Source organism: Apodemus sylvaticus, chromosome 3 (genome assembly GCF_947179515.1).
Source record: "Apodemus sylvaticus chromosome 3, mApoSyl1.1, whole genome shotgun sequence".
NCBI lineage: Eukaryota > Metazoa > Chordata > Mammalia > Rodentia > Muridae > Apodemus > Apodemus sylvaticus.
This window is the reverse complement of record NC_067474.1, coordinates 31,497,088-31,515,897: the sequence shown is the minus strand read 5'-3', so window position 1 is coordinate 31,515,897 and position 18,810 is coordinate 31,497,088. Positions and strand designations below refer to the sequence as shown.

The 18,810-nt window shown below is 36.4% G+C and overlaps 1 protein-coding gene across 1 annotated transcript in view; it reads right to left on the bottom strand.

Moving 5' to 3' along the window:
- The window catches only part of Mmp16 (matrix metallopeptidase 16), a 242,735-nt gene that overhangs the window by 122,995 nt on the left and 100,930 nt on the right, over positions 1–18,810 (bottom strand). The window contains exon 3 of the mRNA XM_052175772.1: positions 3,166–3,314. Coding sequence (XP_052031732.1) covers positions 3,166–3,314 — 149 coding nt within the window. The remainder of the gene's footprint in view (positions 1–3,165; positions 3,315–18,810) is intronic.

Here is an 18,810-nt window from a genome sequence, read left to right as displayed (position 1 = left end):
TTCTTTTGGTTGTTTTGAGATAGTCTCTTTGAAGCTTAGGATGGTTTCCAACACTTACGTGGGTGCTGAGGGGCTTCAAGAAAGAGGGAGATAAAGAAATAATAAAGAGGAGGCTACTGATTTGTTTGAGTTAATTTTATATCCAGCCACTTTGCTGAAGCTGTGCTCACAGCCAACCATTGGATGGTTCACCGGGTCCCCAATGGAGGATTTAGTGAAAGGACTGAAGGAGATGAAGGGATTTGCAGCCCCAAAGGAGTAACAACAATATTAACCAACCAGAGTCTCCCCCCCCCCAGAGCTCCTAGGGACTCAACCACCAACCAAAGAGTGCACATGGAGGGACCCATGGCTCCTGCCTCATATGTAGTAGAGGACTGCCTTGTCAAGCATCAATGGGAGAAGAGGGATTGGTCCCTCGAAGGCTCAATGCCCCAGTGTAGGGGAATGCAAGGGCATGGAGGAGAGAGTGGGTGAGTTTGAGGGGGAACACCTTCATAGAAACAGCAGGAAGGAGGATGATATAGGGGGTTTCTGGCAGGGAAACCAGGAAATCTGGAAATGTAAATAAATAAAATAACCAATAAAAATGCAAAAGACTACACAATGAATGGATATTTGCATGTTAGTTTGAAATAAAAATAAACAAGTATGTAAAAAACAAACAGAAAAGAAATAATAGAAGGGGTAATGGTGCTACTGTAATTTCATCTAGAGATAAATTCCAGGTTGCCATTGTTAAAGGCAAAGAAGCATTGTTAAATTAAACAATAACAAAACAAAAATAAATATATTATTAAAATTCAGTAAGAATAAAATTGTTTAAAAACAATCACAGAAGCAAATGAGAAGAAACAGAAGGTGAGCAGAAAGACTTACTTGGTGTTAATCTAAGGACAACCCATGTTGCTGCTCTTAATCTCCAGTTCTATGCCACAGAGTTGGGTTACATAACTCTTATTCACTAGCTCATTTCTCTTGGTGTGGAATCTTAGTTACTGAATGCCTGTGGAACATTCATATTAGACCCTCCTGTCATACAAAAACAAAATCTCTTTTCACATAACATGGGCCACCAAAGCCCTGTCTTTCTGCCTTTCTCTAGATGCATTAGGAAATCAAAACTATCCATGTATCTACACCCTCTTAATGACCAGTTTCTCACAACTGGGAGAAGCCGATGAGGACCTATTAGGACTCTCCTTTCTTAATCCTTTACTTTTTATTTATTCGTGTGAGGGAGAGAGACAGATGAGAGGGTTGCTACTCTATGCATCCATTTTAATGAAGAACTCTGACTCTCCAGAGATGTGCTATAGGTGGTTGTGAGCTTACTGATATATAGGAAACTGAATTCAGGTCTTCTACAACGCAGTAAACCCTCTCAGCACTGAACCATCTCTCCAGTCCCTAAAACACTTGCTTTATCTGTCTTAGCTTCATAGCTAGTAAGAGGTAGATACTTCTTCATTTTTCTCTGGCATCAGAATATTCAAACCGTAGCTTGTTTTCCAAATCCTCAATTTACTTTCACATTAAAAATGTTGTCTTTGAAGTTCCAAGAAAATGAGACAGAAGCCAATGATTCTACATCTGGGATCAAGAAAAATGTCAAGAGCAGTATAATGTTGAGATGAACTGTGGGCTGAGGTGTATATTGTATAACAACCAGAAACAAAGCACAGGACTAGGCTTGTGCCTATGTCGCAAAGCCTATGTTTATTCATGAAGATGGACACCTACAGTTAAGAAATGTCTAATGTCTCTCCATGGAAAGATAATGACAATGACCCGAGGAGCTCAGGTATGAGATTTTGAAATTCAATCCCAAATATTGATATGAGATTTCTAATTGTTGCAGGATGCAGTTAATTTATTATTGACTTTTGTTTTCCAAGGTATGGACAAGTAATTACTTATACCTTTATAATAATCTCTAAGGGACTTAATACCTTGATTTAGAAACTTAATTTGAAGTTTAATTTTTAAGGCTAAATCATATGTGCTCCTGTTTAGGTGATATAGTGATACTAACAACCTAATATAAGAATTAGAAAGGAACATAGAATTTCAGTATTAAAGGTAGAATTAACTTGATAAGTCAGAATTTTGTTATGATATTTTATTTCTAAAGTGAAAAATGAATGATATTTTTGACACATCCAGCAAGCTAACCTCTCCAGGCTTAATACCGAAAGGTCTGAGTTCATAAATTCCCTTACTCTTCATTAGGCCTTTGATATTCAGGTTTTGTGGGGGGTTTTGGGGGGTAGTAGGGGGTGGTGCAGGGATAGAAAGTAAATTATATTTTCACCTATTGTGAAGGGAAATGTATAATCAACAAATAACACAGATATGTTGACTTAGTGGGCATCAAGAATTCTAAGAATACAAAAGACATTTTCCTTCCTCCACAGGGAAATAAATTTGCCCTTTGTAGTTGAGAACCAAAAATAATCCTTCCCAAGTGCGTATAACCTACTAGAAGATTGTGATAATGAGCTATTGCTTACTTGTGGATACATAAAGCTACATTGATAGTCTTCATGAGGTGTTTATTTGAACCCCTTGTTGAAGCTATTGTGAATAAAGGATAAAACAATCAATAAATTAACAAATATTATAAGGAATAAACAAGCTCTCTGTCACTGAGAAGGTTAAAGTAAACAACTTCAAGTAGAAATAGTATTTATCTCATTTAGAGAACTGTCCCTATTGAGTACCTAGCAAACTAGAAACAGTCCATTTCTGAATCTTCCTATCCTGTACAACATAAAACCATTATTTGTACTATTTTCCACTTGCATAACATCCAATGTGAAGATGCTATCTTGATACCACTTTGCAGAGATGTGATCAGCAGACTCTCATAAACTACACAAAGCAGCTATCAGCCACTGCCACTTCATAGAGCATCTTAAAAGATGCATTTACTTTGACTTTTGATCAAAAGTCATTTCTTGCTTCAAAATGTGTTCTTGAAACCATGAGAACAAACCTGATCTTGAATATTACATGGTATGAGAACCCTCAGAAGATGCTGAACACTAGAAAAGTTGATGAAGCACAATATCCCAATAGTGGTTGTTGAAAACTGTGTGGTTTTTTGAGACTTCACGGGACTCAAAGAACAATGACAGAAGCAATTTAGAGGACACTACTTACTCGATTGTGTTTCTGTCCACTTTTCCTGTCATGTTAATGCCATAGAACTGCTGCATGGCAGCTAGAGCTGACTGCATGGTCTCTGCAGAGCGCAGCACTGACATTCTGGGGTCAGTCGGTGGAAGGTAGCCGTATTTTTGTAACCAAACCTGTAATCACAAGTACAGTTCCTTTAGATCAACTTTACAATTGAACATTAATGTACTGGAAATTCATTTATACCAATAGTGTGAATTTATTTGATATCTCTGTACCATATACTCGAACTTTTATATTATCATTTTAGTAGTAGTTATTATTATTTACACCATATTTATAAATGTGAATTAGTAAAAAGTGTGATTAATCACTACTTAGAAGTTTATCTTATATTATTTGTATGCTTAATACCACATTAATATATAAATAAGATTCTAGGTGTTCTTCAGGATCCCAGCTAGAATATCATACTTTCCAGTAGTCTTTGAAGACACCATTGCTGGAAGGGGTAAAAATTGTGCACAATATCAATCTTCAGGGTTTTTCAATTGGCAATGAACAGTAGCTACAGCTGGGATGGAGAGTTTTACAGATGAATCCTGATATACATGATATTGTATTTAGTATTCATGTAAACATTTTATCCAACTGTAGCTGAATATTCTCAGGAGTGTGTAACATTTTCATGTGAAATACAATCTTTATTTAGAGTAATTCATAAAATGAAACTGATATACAATATCCAACTGTCTTATTATTCTTATGTTTAGTTCTCAATTTAAAGGTCTCATGAGTCTAATCTTCTCCCTAATGAAAAGACTTAGAAGGGATTAGCCTGGACCAAATTTCTTCATCTTGATTGGTGTAACAATTAAGAACCATTTAGAGTCACAGAAAAAAAAAACTCAGGGCATTGGAGAAAAAATACCATCACCCCACCATACCCACACACCCACACCAACTCACACACACCACACACACACACACACACACACACACACACACACACACACACACACATCCCAAACTGCAGTCATCACTTACAAGTACTGACATACTTCTCCGTAGCACATTCGTTCATTCCTTGTGCCCATCTTAACCCAAACATGCTGTTTCTTTCTTTCTTTCTTTTTTTAAAATCTCAGTCTTCCCAGTGTTTGCAAGTTTTCTTTGCCATCAGTGAATTACTTGACAAACTGCTAAGTCTCATATAATTGCATAAGTACTTAGTGGCATTTGGCTGTGAATGTTTGTCTTCTCCTTTATCTAGTTACACTGTACATTATGCTATGGAGAGGCAGTATTTCTGTAATAACTGCCATTGTATAAATTAAAAACCATAGCAGCCCAGGACATTTACATTCCAAGTGAAGATAACTGGCAAATAAATAAATTAAATTTCATAAAATGTATATTAAGTGTGCCAGATTAAAAATGTTAAAATCAAAATTTATGTGGATTCCTTGAAGTTGACTTTCGTAAAAGAACAGTCTCCATCATGAGCTTGATGAAAGTTACTTAAAGATGAGTGCTGCATTGCTGTCAGGGAGGTGACTGGTGAAAGTCAATCTCAGTGAGCTGCCTTCCAAATGATAAAAGTGTGTCAAGATGATCCTCACCTAGTCCGTGATGAACGGGCTGCCAGGGAAAACAATCCAGGCACCTATTTGTTAGTGCTGCAATCTGAGAAAGATTCAGTATTTTCTGAATGGAGTAGGCAGTCAATAATATTACTGAGTATGAAATTCAATATTTTCATTCAATAGCTCAAAAATAAGAATCCCCTAGTAATATACATGAACAAACATTTTAAGATCAGTAATTTTTCCATAGTATGGAAATTAGACCACATGTATGTCTTACGTGCTAATGCTAGGAAGCAGATTGTTGCTAGGTTACTTTTGGTGCTAAGCTACTGGCTATTAAGTTTATAACAACATCAAAGAGAAAGCCATAAATATAAAAACTATGGTTTATACACAAATAGAAAAAATATAAAAATGTATAAAGTACATAATGAAAAATATCTAAAAATGCACATCAGACTTATGCCTTAGTCTTCCAGAAGAAGTAGAATTTTATTGTATTTCAAATAATGTAAAACTGAAGTTTTATTTTACTTCAATTTTTCTCTTACATTTTGCTGTTGGCATGAAATGCTGCTTTGCACATTGTCAAATGGGTAGTTCTTTTTAATTACAAAACAACATGAATGCTACGAGACTTTGCATTTACATTTAAAGACTACTTTGAGTGATATGTCAGTATTATGATTTTGTCAGATGAGTAGGAAATATTCTATGAAATTACAAAAATGTTTTTAAAAAGTTTACGAAGAGATATTTGAAGATCCATCTAAGCTCTTATTCTTAATAGTATCCATGTCTAATAGTATAGTATTTACTCTTGTATCTTTTACACTAATCCTACATGTTTGTTTATAGATGCGTATACACACACACACACACACACACACACACACACAAAGATGCAGTACACATTACATTTAACAGACTAAAACACATACATCCATCTTAAAATGCTGTTACTAGAAATATATCTTTTTAACTTAGATTTAAATCTCCTACCCCTCCTATATTACTGGCAACACCAGATTGTCTCCTAAGATATATTTTGTGCCTTGGAATCTTTTCAGTGCACATTCAGTGCTCGAGTGCACATTATGGGTACTTTGGGAATATATTCTTCAAGTGTGCATTTGAGGCCAACACAAGGCTGAAGTAAAAGTATATAAAGCTCACAGTAAAGACTGTGCTCTGTAAGTCACATAATTTATAACTTTTATTATTAAAATTGTGCCTGTTCAAGTTGGCATTTGCCTTAACATAGGATAAGAGTAAACAGGACAGTTTTAAAGAGCCTTTGCAAAAAAAAAATCACAAAATGTTAGAAATTACCCATATCTTAAAACAAGTGGAATGTAAAATATTTGCAAAACTGGGCTTTGATGACAGCTATTGTTTATGTTTCATTTACCTTATTTTATTGTTGTCATTAGGTAAAGTCAACTTAAGATCCTGAAAACATTAAAAGTGGAAAGGTTGTTCAAGGAATATTGACCTGCCTACCACCCAGTAATTCCAATAATTGCCACTAGAAAAACCATAGAATTGAAAAGAATCTATGTGACATCACCTTCATTGTATTAACTGTGTTATACTTTATCCATGTATGTTCTACCTTGCAGATAGATATGCATAGTTTTCTACATTTAGTGGTTTATTCTGTAGGGGCACAATCAGAATGATCCTATCTGCTGAAGTGGATCTGTCTGAAAGTTCTTCTGTACTTTGTTGCCCTCTCTCCATTCCTCCTTCCTCTTTAGCTATCCCCACATGGCTTAGTTGATGACAACTCTAGAAGTTCTCATATGTTCCTGCCTCTGGCTATGTCTCCCTTTTATCCGCAATAAACTTTTTCTTTCACCGTACTTAGGAGCAGTCACATCCTTCCTTTCCTTGTTTTCTTTCTTTTCTTTTATTCACTCAATGCTTAGTCCAGCAAAATAATCTAATGAAATATGATTTCTTTTATTGTTGAAGATAATGAATTTCTTTTGTTGTTGAGAATAGTTTTAACTATCCTGGGTTTTTTTGTTATTCCAGATGAATTTGAGAATTGCTTTTTCTAACTTTGTGAAGAACTGAGTTGGGATTTTGATGAGGATTGCGTAGAATCTGTAGATTGCTTTTGGCAAGATGGCCATTTTAAGTATATTAATCCTGCCGATCCACGAGCATGGCAGACTTTTCCATTTTCTGAGGTCCTCTTCAATTTCCTTCTTCAGAGACCTGAAGTTCTTGTCACATAGATCTTTCACTTGTTTGGTTAGAGTCACACCAAGATACTTTATATTGTTTGTGGCTATTGTGAAGGGAGTCATTTCCCTAACTTCTTTCTCAACCTGCTTATCCTTTGAGTATAGGAAGGCAACTGATTTGCTTGAGTTGATTTTATAACCTGCCACTTTGCTGAAGTTGTTTATCAGCTGTAGGAGTTCTCTGGTGGAGGTTTTCAGGTCACTTAAGTAGACTATCATGTCATCTGCAAATAATGATAATTTGACTTCTTCCTTTCCAATTTGTATCCCCTTGACCTCCTATGTTGTCTAATTGCTCTAGCTAGGACTTCAAGTACTATATTGAAAAAATATGGAGAGAGAGGACAGCCTTGTTTAGTACCTGATTTTAGTGGGATTGCTTCAAGTTTCTCACCGTTTAGTTTGATGTATATTACTTTAACGATGTTTAGGTATGGGCCTTGAATTCCTGTTCTTTCCAAGACTTTTAGCATGAAAGGATGCTGAATTTTGTCAAATGCTTTTTCTGCATCTAATGAGATGATCAAATGGTTTTTTTTCTTTGAGGGGAATCAGTATCCCTGACTTCAAGCAATACTACAGAGCAATAGTGTTAAAAACTGCATGGTATTGGCACAGTGACAGACAAGTGGACCAATGGAATAGAATTGAAAACCCAGAAATGAATCCACACACCTATGGTCACTTGATCTTCGACAAAGGAGCCGGAAACATCCAGTGGGAAAAAAGATAGCCTTTTCAACAAATGGTGCTGGTTCATTTGGAGGTCAGGATGCAGAAGAATGTGATAAGAATAAGAATTGATCCATTCTTATCTCTATGTACTAAACTCCACTCCAAGTAGATCAAGGACCTTCACAAAAAACCAGACACACTGAAACTAATAGAAAGGAAACTGGGGAAAACCCTTGAGGACATGGACACAGGGGAAAAGTTCCTGAACAGAACACCAACAGCTTATGCTCTAAGGTCAAGAATTGACAAATGGGACCTCATAAAATTACAAAGTTTCTGTAAGGCAAAGGATACCATCAAAAGGACAAAATGGCAACCAACAAATTGGGAAAGGATATTCACCAACCCTACATCTGATAGAGGGTTAATATCCAATGTATACAAAGAACTCAAGAAGTTAGACCCCCCCAGGGAACCAAATAGCCCTATTAAAAAATGGGGTACAGATCTAACAAAGAATTTTCACCTGTAGAAATTCAGATGGCAGAGAGGCACCTTAAGAAGTGCTCAACATCATTAGTCATTAGGGAAATGCAAATCAAAACAACCCTGAGATTTCACCTTACACCAGTCAGAATGGCTAAGGTCAAAAACTCAGGAGACAGCAGGTACTGGCAAGGATGTGGAGAAAGAGGAACACTCCTCCACTGCTGGTGGGGCTGTAAGATGGTACAACTACTTTGGAAATCAGTATGGCAGTTCCTCAGAAAATTGGACATGACACTTCTGGAGGACCCTGCTATACCTCTCCTAGGCATATACCCAAAGGATTTCCTGGCATGCAATAAAGACACATACTCCATTATGTTCAGAGCAGCCTTATTTATAATAGCCAGAAGCTGGAAAGAATCCTGATGTCCCTCAAAGGAGGAATGGATACAGAAAATGTGGTATATTTACACAATGGTATACTACTCAGCAATTAGAAACAATGAATTCACAAAATTTTTAGGCAAATGGTTTGATCTGGAAAATATCATCCTAAGTGAGGTAACCCAATCACAAAAGAATACACATGGAATGCAATCTCTGATAAATGGATATTAATTAGCCCAGAAGTTCTGAACACCCAAGGCACAAATAGCATAACAAATGACTCCCATGAAGAATTATGGAAAGGATCCTGATACTGGAAAGGATTGATTTAGCATTGGAGGGGAGTATCAGGACAGAGAAAAAGGAGAGAGGTGATTGGAGAATGGATGGAGAGAAGAAGGTTTATGGGACATATGGGGAGGGGGGAATCTGGGAAAGGGGAAATCATTTGGAATATAAACAAAGAATATAGAAAATAAAAATATATATTAAAAAATTAAAGCCACGGTGAGCACAAAAAAAGAAAGATAATGAATCTCTCAATGCTTCTGTAAAATGTGAGACACTGCAAACACAGATGGCAGAATAATTAAGTCATTTCTTCTGATAGGTTATAATAATAAGTAATCGAATAGAGATGGTTTTGAATATCTATAAGTTGCTCACACTCTTAATTATAAACCAAAATGTGTATTTAGGTTTATGAATTATTGAACTTATGAGGGTTGAGAGTAATATGTTGAAGGAATTGATAAAATCTTCAGAAGGTACATGAGAAGGAGTGGGTTTAAGATCCTGATAGTATACTATACCAATTTGAGACTGACCTGATATTCCCAATTAGGTTAAATAATACTGATTTCTAATCAGTATTCACCCTTATACAGGCATTCTCCTGTATTTATTTCCTATAATACAAATCATACTACTACCCCATTAATGGGAAGGCTACTGATGATAAATATACTTTATAGAGGTAACCTAGTTTTAAATCAAATTCTATTTCTATGTAAATATTTATAATACTTTAGAAACTTATTTGGAAACATTTCTGAGTTGACAGCAAACTTCAACATACTAGTATAGATATTGAAATGTGTAAAGGTTGAATCATGTTCTGATACAACAGTTCTCCTGAAAACACAACTGAATTTTTATCAGAGAAGCTACCAAAGTCATTATCTTACTTCATATGAAACTTCCACATAGATGCATTAAGGCCTCTTATAGACTAAAGTTAACACACAGGTGATTAACTCCATAGTTTATGGTGTCGTTACCAAAGTCACAAAAGGTACAGGATGTTTCTCTGTGAAATTCCATTATTCATAGGGCATAGCAATGGTAAAATTTAGATTTTGTATTTTCTAGCTTGAAAGGTGACAATGAATATGAATTATAACTGCCTAGTAATGAAAATATTAAAATGATGGATTTTCATTTAGAATTTGTCATTTTGAAAACTGGTAAAATAAGTTAACCAGGTAGAAATTGTTTCTTTTTTCCTTCATTCAAAATCTAAATTGTTTCCACAATACTATTCCATCCCCCACCATGAATGAATTACTATATTTCACTTCAGATATAGAATTCACTCCACTGATAATTTTACCACACACACACACACACACAAACACATATATATGTTTTATCAATGCATGTATATACATACACATCCTACAGAACTGGAATAGAGCAGAATTTGGTTCTGGTGTATTTGTCATCAAATTGTCACAAGCTATGATAGGAAAAGAGGTATCACAATGGAGACAATATCCCATACCAGACTGGCCTATAGGGAAGTCTTAGGACATATTTTGTATTACTGATTGATATGGAAAGTACAATCAACTATAGGTCATGCCATTCATAAGCAGATGGTCCAGGAGCTCTCAAGAAAGCATACTAAGCAAGCAGAGTAAAATCAAGCTAGTAAGCCGTGGTCCTTCACTATCACTTTTTCAGTTTCTGCCTCCATGGTTTTGTTTTGAGGTCTGACTTCTCATAAGGTGGATTATGGGGTGTCCCATATTCACTCAGTGTCAGGGCTCTGGCCATTGGTGGGGGCCTGACACGTGAGTTTTGATTGTGCTTACTCCAAGCCAGCACCGGGCAGATGTCAGGGTATAGGAAGCCCCTGGATACTACTCCAGGGGTGGGAGATCGCAGTCTGAGTTCCTGGGGACAACTGGAGGTGGCTCTGGGTTCCCTGGCCCTACAGGGAGGCTGGGGCCCTCTGGTTCTCAGACTTGTGAGAGCCTCTGGGAGGAGAAGTATTGCTGAGAATGGAGTAGGGGCCCATGGGCTGGATCTAGCCTGTGGCTGAAGGGTAAAAGATGAGAGAGCTCCTCTGGCTGAGTCCCTCAGGGAAGAGAGTCCTTGGCTTGTCAGCCACTGGCTTGGCTTGGTGGAGGCACTGGCTGGGAGCGCTGAGGCCTCCTGTGAGAGACTAGAAGGCCTCTTTTGGCAAAGTCCTGTTCCATTGCTCCCCATGGCAGATCCCAATAAAAAAAGAGGCAGTCCATGGTTTTAAGACATTTACCATCATGGAGGAAAGTAGATGAATAAAACCATACCACACTATCTTAGGGTTGGGCCTGAGGTTAAATAACTTTTGCAGGGAAGAGTGTCTGGGAAGGGGAGTTTATTGACTAAGCCTCCAGGCCTTTAGGTGCCTCATTAAAATGGAGATCTATCTTGAGGCTACATGAGCTGTGTTCATGTCCCCTACCTGTGGAGGGGCTTGGGGCATTGCCCTTACATGACTGGTGGCCACAACTCTATGGAGAGCTGAGGCCTCATGCCAGGAGCCTGGTGTCCAGGAGCTTGGCAAAATGCCTACCATTCCTGCAGAGTCACTGGGGTTTTAAGCCTGTGCTTGATCAGAAACCATGCTGCCTATCAAGGTCCTGCATTCACAGACTGTAAACTGTCAGATTAATTCAGGAAAACAGTTAGCTTATTAGTGTAAATTGCAATAAATATCAACTTGAAACTCTCTCATCTATGATAGAACACAAAACTTAATATGTTAAAGTGAGAAGAGTTTTTCCTTTTTCAGTAAGTGAATTTTACTATTTACTTAGCAGCCATTGGAGCAAAGCCCACAAATCAGTAATGTCTGATTTCAAGGGACAAAGTTTCTTAGCTCCCTTAATTGGGATCCAATATCTGCTTAGATATTGTTAGGGGAATTTTCAAAATTGTATTCTTATTGCTTCCTTCTATTGCTTTTTCTGCAGAATATTTATATCCCTTGATGATTGTTAGTGGGCATACTTCCATACATACAACAAGTCCAAAATATGTCTCAAACCCAAACACAAGCACAATGACCAGAATAACTACCAAGAACAGATACAGAGTGTGAATACATAGCTATAACTCATGCTGACATTATTACATATTATATCACAGTAACTTCAGGAATCATAAGCAAGAAAATCCCCCATGAAATATATATTTTTATAGATGAGTAAAGTGCTAAACAATGTAATATGTGAATTTTCAGGAAAGCATATGCATAGAGTGAGTCATGTATATGAAGAACTCACTTCCCATTCATGTTCAGGAAGCAGAGTCAGTTTCACTACCTCTAGAAAGATAATATAATTAATCCTTCTCCCTAGGACCTATAGAGTGGTTATAGAAAATTTTGCATTCAATGTGGGAGCATGGTTTTCATATTATACACATTCATGCAGGGTTATATGAGCATCCTATAAAACAGAAAGCAAGAAGAGTAACTTTTAATACATAGGTTGATCTGGCCTCACTGTGACTAGACTATTTAAATGCATTATATGTATTCCAATGGGTGTCTAAGAAAAGGGATGAAGGCCACAATGTACAGAGGTCAATGTGAATGACATCACATCATTCATGTATGAGGAGAAGTGGGCAAGAGAGAGGAATGGGTTATGCTGAGATTGTCACACTAATAAATAATACACGCTATTTTATATAGTTAATTCAAGAAGGAAATGAAGCAAGAACTACAGACAGATACTGTTTACTGGTTTGTTCCTGACTCATGGGCATCTAATTGTCTTATGCAGTCCAGGCCTACCTGCATAGGAATAATAATACCTACAGTGAGGACCTATTTACTTTGGGTCTGATCTATCTTAAGGGACACCTGATGAAGGGTCAAGGTCATTTTACAAAATGAATACTATGTGTTCTTTAAGATCATTTTATCAGTGAAATAAATTCTCTACATGTATGCCCACAGACCAATGGATTAGGCAATCCTCTTACTGAAGTTTCTTCAGATAGCTCTGAGCTCCTTCAAGTGGATAGAAAGAGCTACCTAGGAATGCCAGAGAATGTGGGTTTATGGACTAAGATATATCAATAGTATTGTAGTGCCAGAGTAGTATAGTCATTTCCCCTGTCCCCCCAAACAGACAGGAGATTATCTGATAACTCACAGCAGGGTTTTTATTCTATTCCAGCTAGCTTGAGCCCCTCCAATGGACTGTTATCACACAGGATGGCTTTGGTGGTGGTGGAGCCTCAGTAAGCAGCAAGCAGAATGGGGCTAATCGTGTAAGCATCTAATTGGAAAGCACTTGTGGACTTTAACATAATCGGCTACTGTTGGGAGTCATATCATAAACATGATTTCTTTTCCCTTCTGTTCTTGGTGGTCATTAGGCAGAGGGTGAACTTGTAAGCTGGAGGTCTAGGTTTGTTAGGGGGATAACTTAAGCAGTTAACAAAGTCTATAATGGGTGTTTCTGAAACTTTGTCAATGAAATTAATCTGAGTCTCTTTACCTCAGCCTCAGGCAGAATCTTCAGATAATAGCAAAAAGTAACCATATTCTTAATAAAAAATACCACAAAACAGTCTCTAGGCAACATACTGAAAATTTCAACTGAAACCCTGTTGACCAGGTATGCAGAGTTCGAATCACACTCAGCAACAAAGTCTTCCATATTCCTACTAAGCACAACTTAAAACATTCCACTGTTTTCCAAAGTCCCAAAATCCACATTCCTCCAAACGAAAGCATGGTCACACCTATCCCAGTAATAACCCATTCCCTGTAGCAAATTCTGTGTTAAGGCTTTACTGTGGTAATCAGGAACCATGAACAAGACAGGTCTTATTAAGGACAATATTTATTTGGGGCTGGCTTACAGGTTCAGAGGTTCAGTATATTATCATTAAGGGCAGGAGCATGGCAGCATTTAGGCAGGCATGGTGCAGGAGGAGCTGAGAGTTCTACACCTTCATCTGAAGATACTAGCAGAATACTGACTTGTGGAGCTATGATGAGGGTCTTAAAGCCCACACCTACTGTGACAGACCTACTCCAACAGGGCCACACCTTCTAATCATAGTACTCCCTGGGCTGAGCATAAATCATAACAATGGTTATATCATGGTAAAGTAACTGGATGGGCTATCAAATTTAAATGTGGTTTACAATGAATTAGCAGCTATAAATAAGGTAGTCAAGAGCTATTTGGGAACAAGATATGGAAAAGGAAGCATTCAGTCTGTGGGAGTCAACATGTACTTTTCATGTTTCTTCATCCTACATAGCAAACATTTTACCAAGAATTAAGTTTCATAACAAATGATAGCTCCTACTGCCATACACTGTTCCTCAGCCCTACTGATTCCCATCAAACATTGCAATATTTTGAACATGGCCTTTGTGTTTTCAAATTGCTACTATGCTTTCTTGTTTATCAACTAACATGAATTGGATATTGCCTTAAATGTGGAAAAATACTCGAAACTCAAGATTTATCAAGTTAATGGTTTTCAACATGATTTTCACTTTCATGGACACTGTTGTACAATCAACTCCAACATTCATCCCAGTTTTTTATTATCCCAAAACTGATTCAGTGCACCTATAAGTCCATGGTTTGCCATTATCTCTATTCCTAGCTATTCTTCTTCTGCTCTCAACAAATGTGATGACTCCCTGCACCTCATCTAAGTGGCATCATGCAATACATACACGTGCACAACCAACTTATTTCATGTAGATCTGTTTTTAAACACTTGTCTATTAAGCAGCATACAGTTACTTAACAATGAATAATGCCCAATTCATGGCTATCTCATAATTTGCTCATTCAGTGAGTCATTCATGAATGTTATGAAATAAGTGAGTATCTATATCCCTGTAATATGTAAATCTTGAAATCCTAATCCAATGAGATTGGATCATTGTATTCTTTGGATTAGGGCATAATGAATAACAATGAAGATGGTTCTGTGATCTTTTTTAGACTCTCTGAGAATCTATGCAAGATTAGGAGCATGCAATTAGAAGATAATCCTCCATTTTCAAATCTAAATATTTGTGACAATGGTTTTTAGTCCCCAGAACTGTCTCCATTACTGTTTGTTAACATCTCATTGTATAATGGCTTGATATTGTAGCTTGAGTTTACTAAGGCCATGCCTATTGTAGTTCATTTTCCTATATAAAATATATAATATTTTTAAATTCTTGCCAAATCTCATTACTACTTACTTTTCTTTTTGAAATGTGGCTGTTTTAATGGATGTGACATGTAACTATATTATAATATACTAGCATATTCTCAACTTAATCTTAAAGGCAACTATTATGGTACATAGTGAGTAAGAGTCACTAGAAATTCTGTAACTTCTTTATATGGAAGCTTCTCTTGATATTCCAAGTACAGTATCTTTTTAGAGTTATTTCTGAAACAAGCTAAATCCCTTCCTGCCTTGGGGCATTTCATTTATTTTCCTATATAAAAGATACAAAATACTTTCCTTCTCATCCTTTAAAATAAAGTTCATTTAGAGCACTTAAAGAAGATTTTGTTGACTACTAACACTATGTGACCCAGTTAATGTCCTAAATGTGCTCTTTGTGACACTGTTATTTTTTAATATGTGAATTTGTTCATTACTTTTGGGGAGTGGGGGGGCTAGAAAAGGGGAAATCATTTGAAATGTAAATAAATTATATCGAATAAAAAAATTAAAAAAAATAAGTTTCACCTATTATGTTAATCTCAACATCAATAAAATAGCCTGATATTCTGAACTTGGCATGTGGAATTATTTACAGGAATCTACACTCACACATCTAGGTACCTCAAAAGAGGCTTACAATACATAGGAAAATATATTTGATATATGTTCAATACCATGTTGTAACAACAAAGGCATGAAATCATGACCATGCAATAAAATATAATATTAAATACACTTTAAAATTTAAGCATAAAATGTGCTTTACTATTTGTAAATTAGTTATGTTAAGTTTTGATATCGTATATGAATGGTATTCTCTGTAAATGCTAACATTCATTACAAAGTAATGTGCATGTGTTTATATTTACACATGTGTAAATATATACATGTATGTGTACGCACACACACACACACACACACACACACAGACACACACATACCAATATGGTATTATATACATTTAATTTTTGACAAATAAGATACAAAAGAGTAATAAACATGACCAGGCCAACAATGTAAGCAAGTAGTTGTTATAGGAGTATAAAATGTCTGACTGAAGTGAATCTACTCAAGGAAAATAATATGTCTTTGGAAAATCTTATGTTTGTCACCAAAGTTTCTATCATATTATTTAAGGCTGTTATAATTCAAAATTTAGTGTCTTAGATTTTCTTGTCTGAATCTTATAAGTGGCAATAGGACCATTTTGCTGAACAAACAAAATAAAAATAAAAAGCAATAATTAAAATAAAACAAAATTCATGGCAAATGTTACCTGGATGCTTAGCCAGATACATATGCTATCCATAAACATTTAGAGAGGTGGAAAGGCTATCTCTTCTAAAGCTCAATATATCCGTTCTCTAAAGCATTTACCTGTTCTTCCCAAAGGCATGCTATTCTAAAGACAGCAAAGAATGGAATGGGTCCAGTTGTCCAATGATCAATAAAGAATACTGAGGACAATTACTTTTCATATATATTGTTGACACTATGCACTAAACTTTATAGTTATTTTTGACATAGAAGAAGAGAATAATCATGACACATTCTCCTGATATGACTTCAACACAAGTTTATTTTGTGTATGCCTTTGGAAAGCCTGTGTCCCAACCTTTGGGAAATTCAAGCAGGGACAAAATGATCTCACTGAGCACTTGTCATATTACAAGCCTATGCACATGACATGCTAGCTGCCTCTGTATTTATTTGGTACAAACTATTTCATCACATAGAGAAGAGAAATAGCTCGAAGGAATTCTGCATCTTTAAAAAAACTGAAGGAAAAGAAAAGAAAACAAAACAAAAGAAAACCAAACAAACAAACAAGCACACTGGAGTAAGAACAGAAAAGGAAGTTACATGGTTTACTCCTGCAGTCACTTGTACAAATTTTAAGAGTGATAACAAAAAAAAGCAGAGAACTATTTACGCATTTGGTAATTTGATGATCAGAGGTATATTAGAAAAATATCACTCATCCTGTTCTGTTGGGAAAAGAATGGGAAAGTATATAAACACAAAGATATTGTTTTGGAGATTGGTTCCTGTTCTTTGTCTTAATTTAGCTCCCCGGGAATATGCAAGTTCAGATGCTAAAGGAAGCCTGCCCCCAGTGGGTTCTGATTGGAAAATAAAGTTGCCAATGACCAATGGCTGGGCAGGATGAAAAAGGTGAGGCTTTTAGATTCTTGCCAAGGAACCAAGAGAGGAGAAAAAGAAAGGAGAATCACCATGACTCTGAAGCAACAGATTAAATGTAAGAGCTACAAGGAATAAATCAACCAATCATGCAAGAATTTGGGAAAATAGTCCTAAGGGCTACTCTCCAGATTGAGCCTGAGGTAGCAGAAATGAAATGTTGTTTTAGCAAGTTGACTCAAGAAAATTGGAGGGGAGAATGTATGCTAACCACTAAACACGGGGAGGATCCAAAATGCCTAGCCATTGAACTAGTGAAGGCATATCAAAATTAGTGCACACATGTGCGTGTGCGTGTGCATGTGTGTGTGCATGTGCGTGTGCATGTGCGTGTGCGTGTGCGTGTGCGTGTGCGTGTGTGTGTGTGTGTGTGTGTGTGTGTGTGTGTGTGATTCGTGAATCTAGAGAGCACTTGGACAACCCAGGAACAAAACCCAGGAACAGTGTGTAACCTGCCAGAAACCAAAGCCATTTAACTAATTCACTGCTACAGTAATAAAAAGGTATATGCTATTCTGATGATACTGAAGAAGTGTTAGATCAATTTATGCATCATTTTATAGGTGGCTAGAGTAACTCTTTAAGCAATAAAATCACCATTATGGTTATCTGAATTCCAAATTTGAGGCATAGAGTTATGGAGACTAGATAAACAGCAAGGTATATGTTATTAACTTCACAGCACAACCTTATGAAACAATGGAGCATGCCCATTGAAAGCACACTCTAAATGCAAAATGGCAGGGCACCCACCCTATATAGGGAAGATGTTTTGTCAGTGGGGATGGCTGGAGAAGGACTGCTAAAAACAACTGAAAAGTACTTCAACTATTAATATATAAGAATTTTGAACAGTTGCCAATCTTCAAATTTTCTAAATGACCTCCTACATTAAAAAGTCTTTTACTGACACCTTAACATTGCAATATTTTTGTAAGTGCCTAATTAGCTGCCCTAGATCTGAATTCTTTCAACTTTGATCTATTCTTAGTCCACAAATAGCAAGTTTCCTGAAAAGATCTTGTACTTTACTTAACATACCTGTAATTATTTGCATCACAATTACTGTCATCACTTATTAAAGTTGCTTAAGATACTTTATTCGTAGATGTAACAGACTCCAAAACTTCTATATGCCAAACTTTGAGAACTAATTTTTTTCCTAAAAAAATAAATAAATGATACGGTCTCTGGGCTGTTTCTGGACCACCTACATTCATGCTGGCTCACACTGTTATTGTCTTGCAGGTACTAACGTGCCTTGGCTGACATGCCCTATTTTACCTGAAGTCTGCATATTTATGTAACTTTTTGACTAGACTCTTACAGCTCTTAGTATATGGGTAGCTCTCAGAGTGCTTACTGACGTTATGACATAACAGGTATAAGATATCTATGAATAGAACACAGCCTTACAGTGTTAAGGCTAGTACACACTCTGCAATTATTCAATATAAAGCCATAATCTATATGAAATAAAATAGCCCAGAAAATCTCAGTGAAGAATATGAAGCATAAATCAGCATTTACTTTGCTAATACTGGTGGCAAGTTTAGGTGATATATGTAAATTTCTAGACAAAGTATCTATAG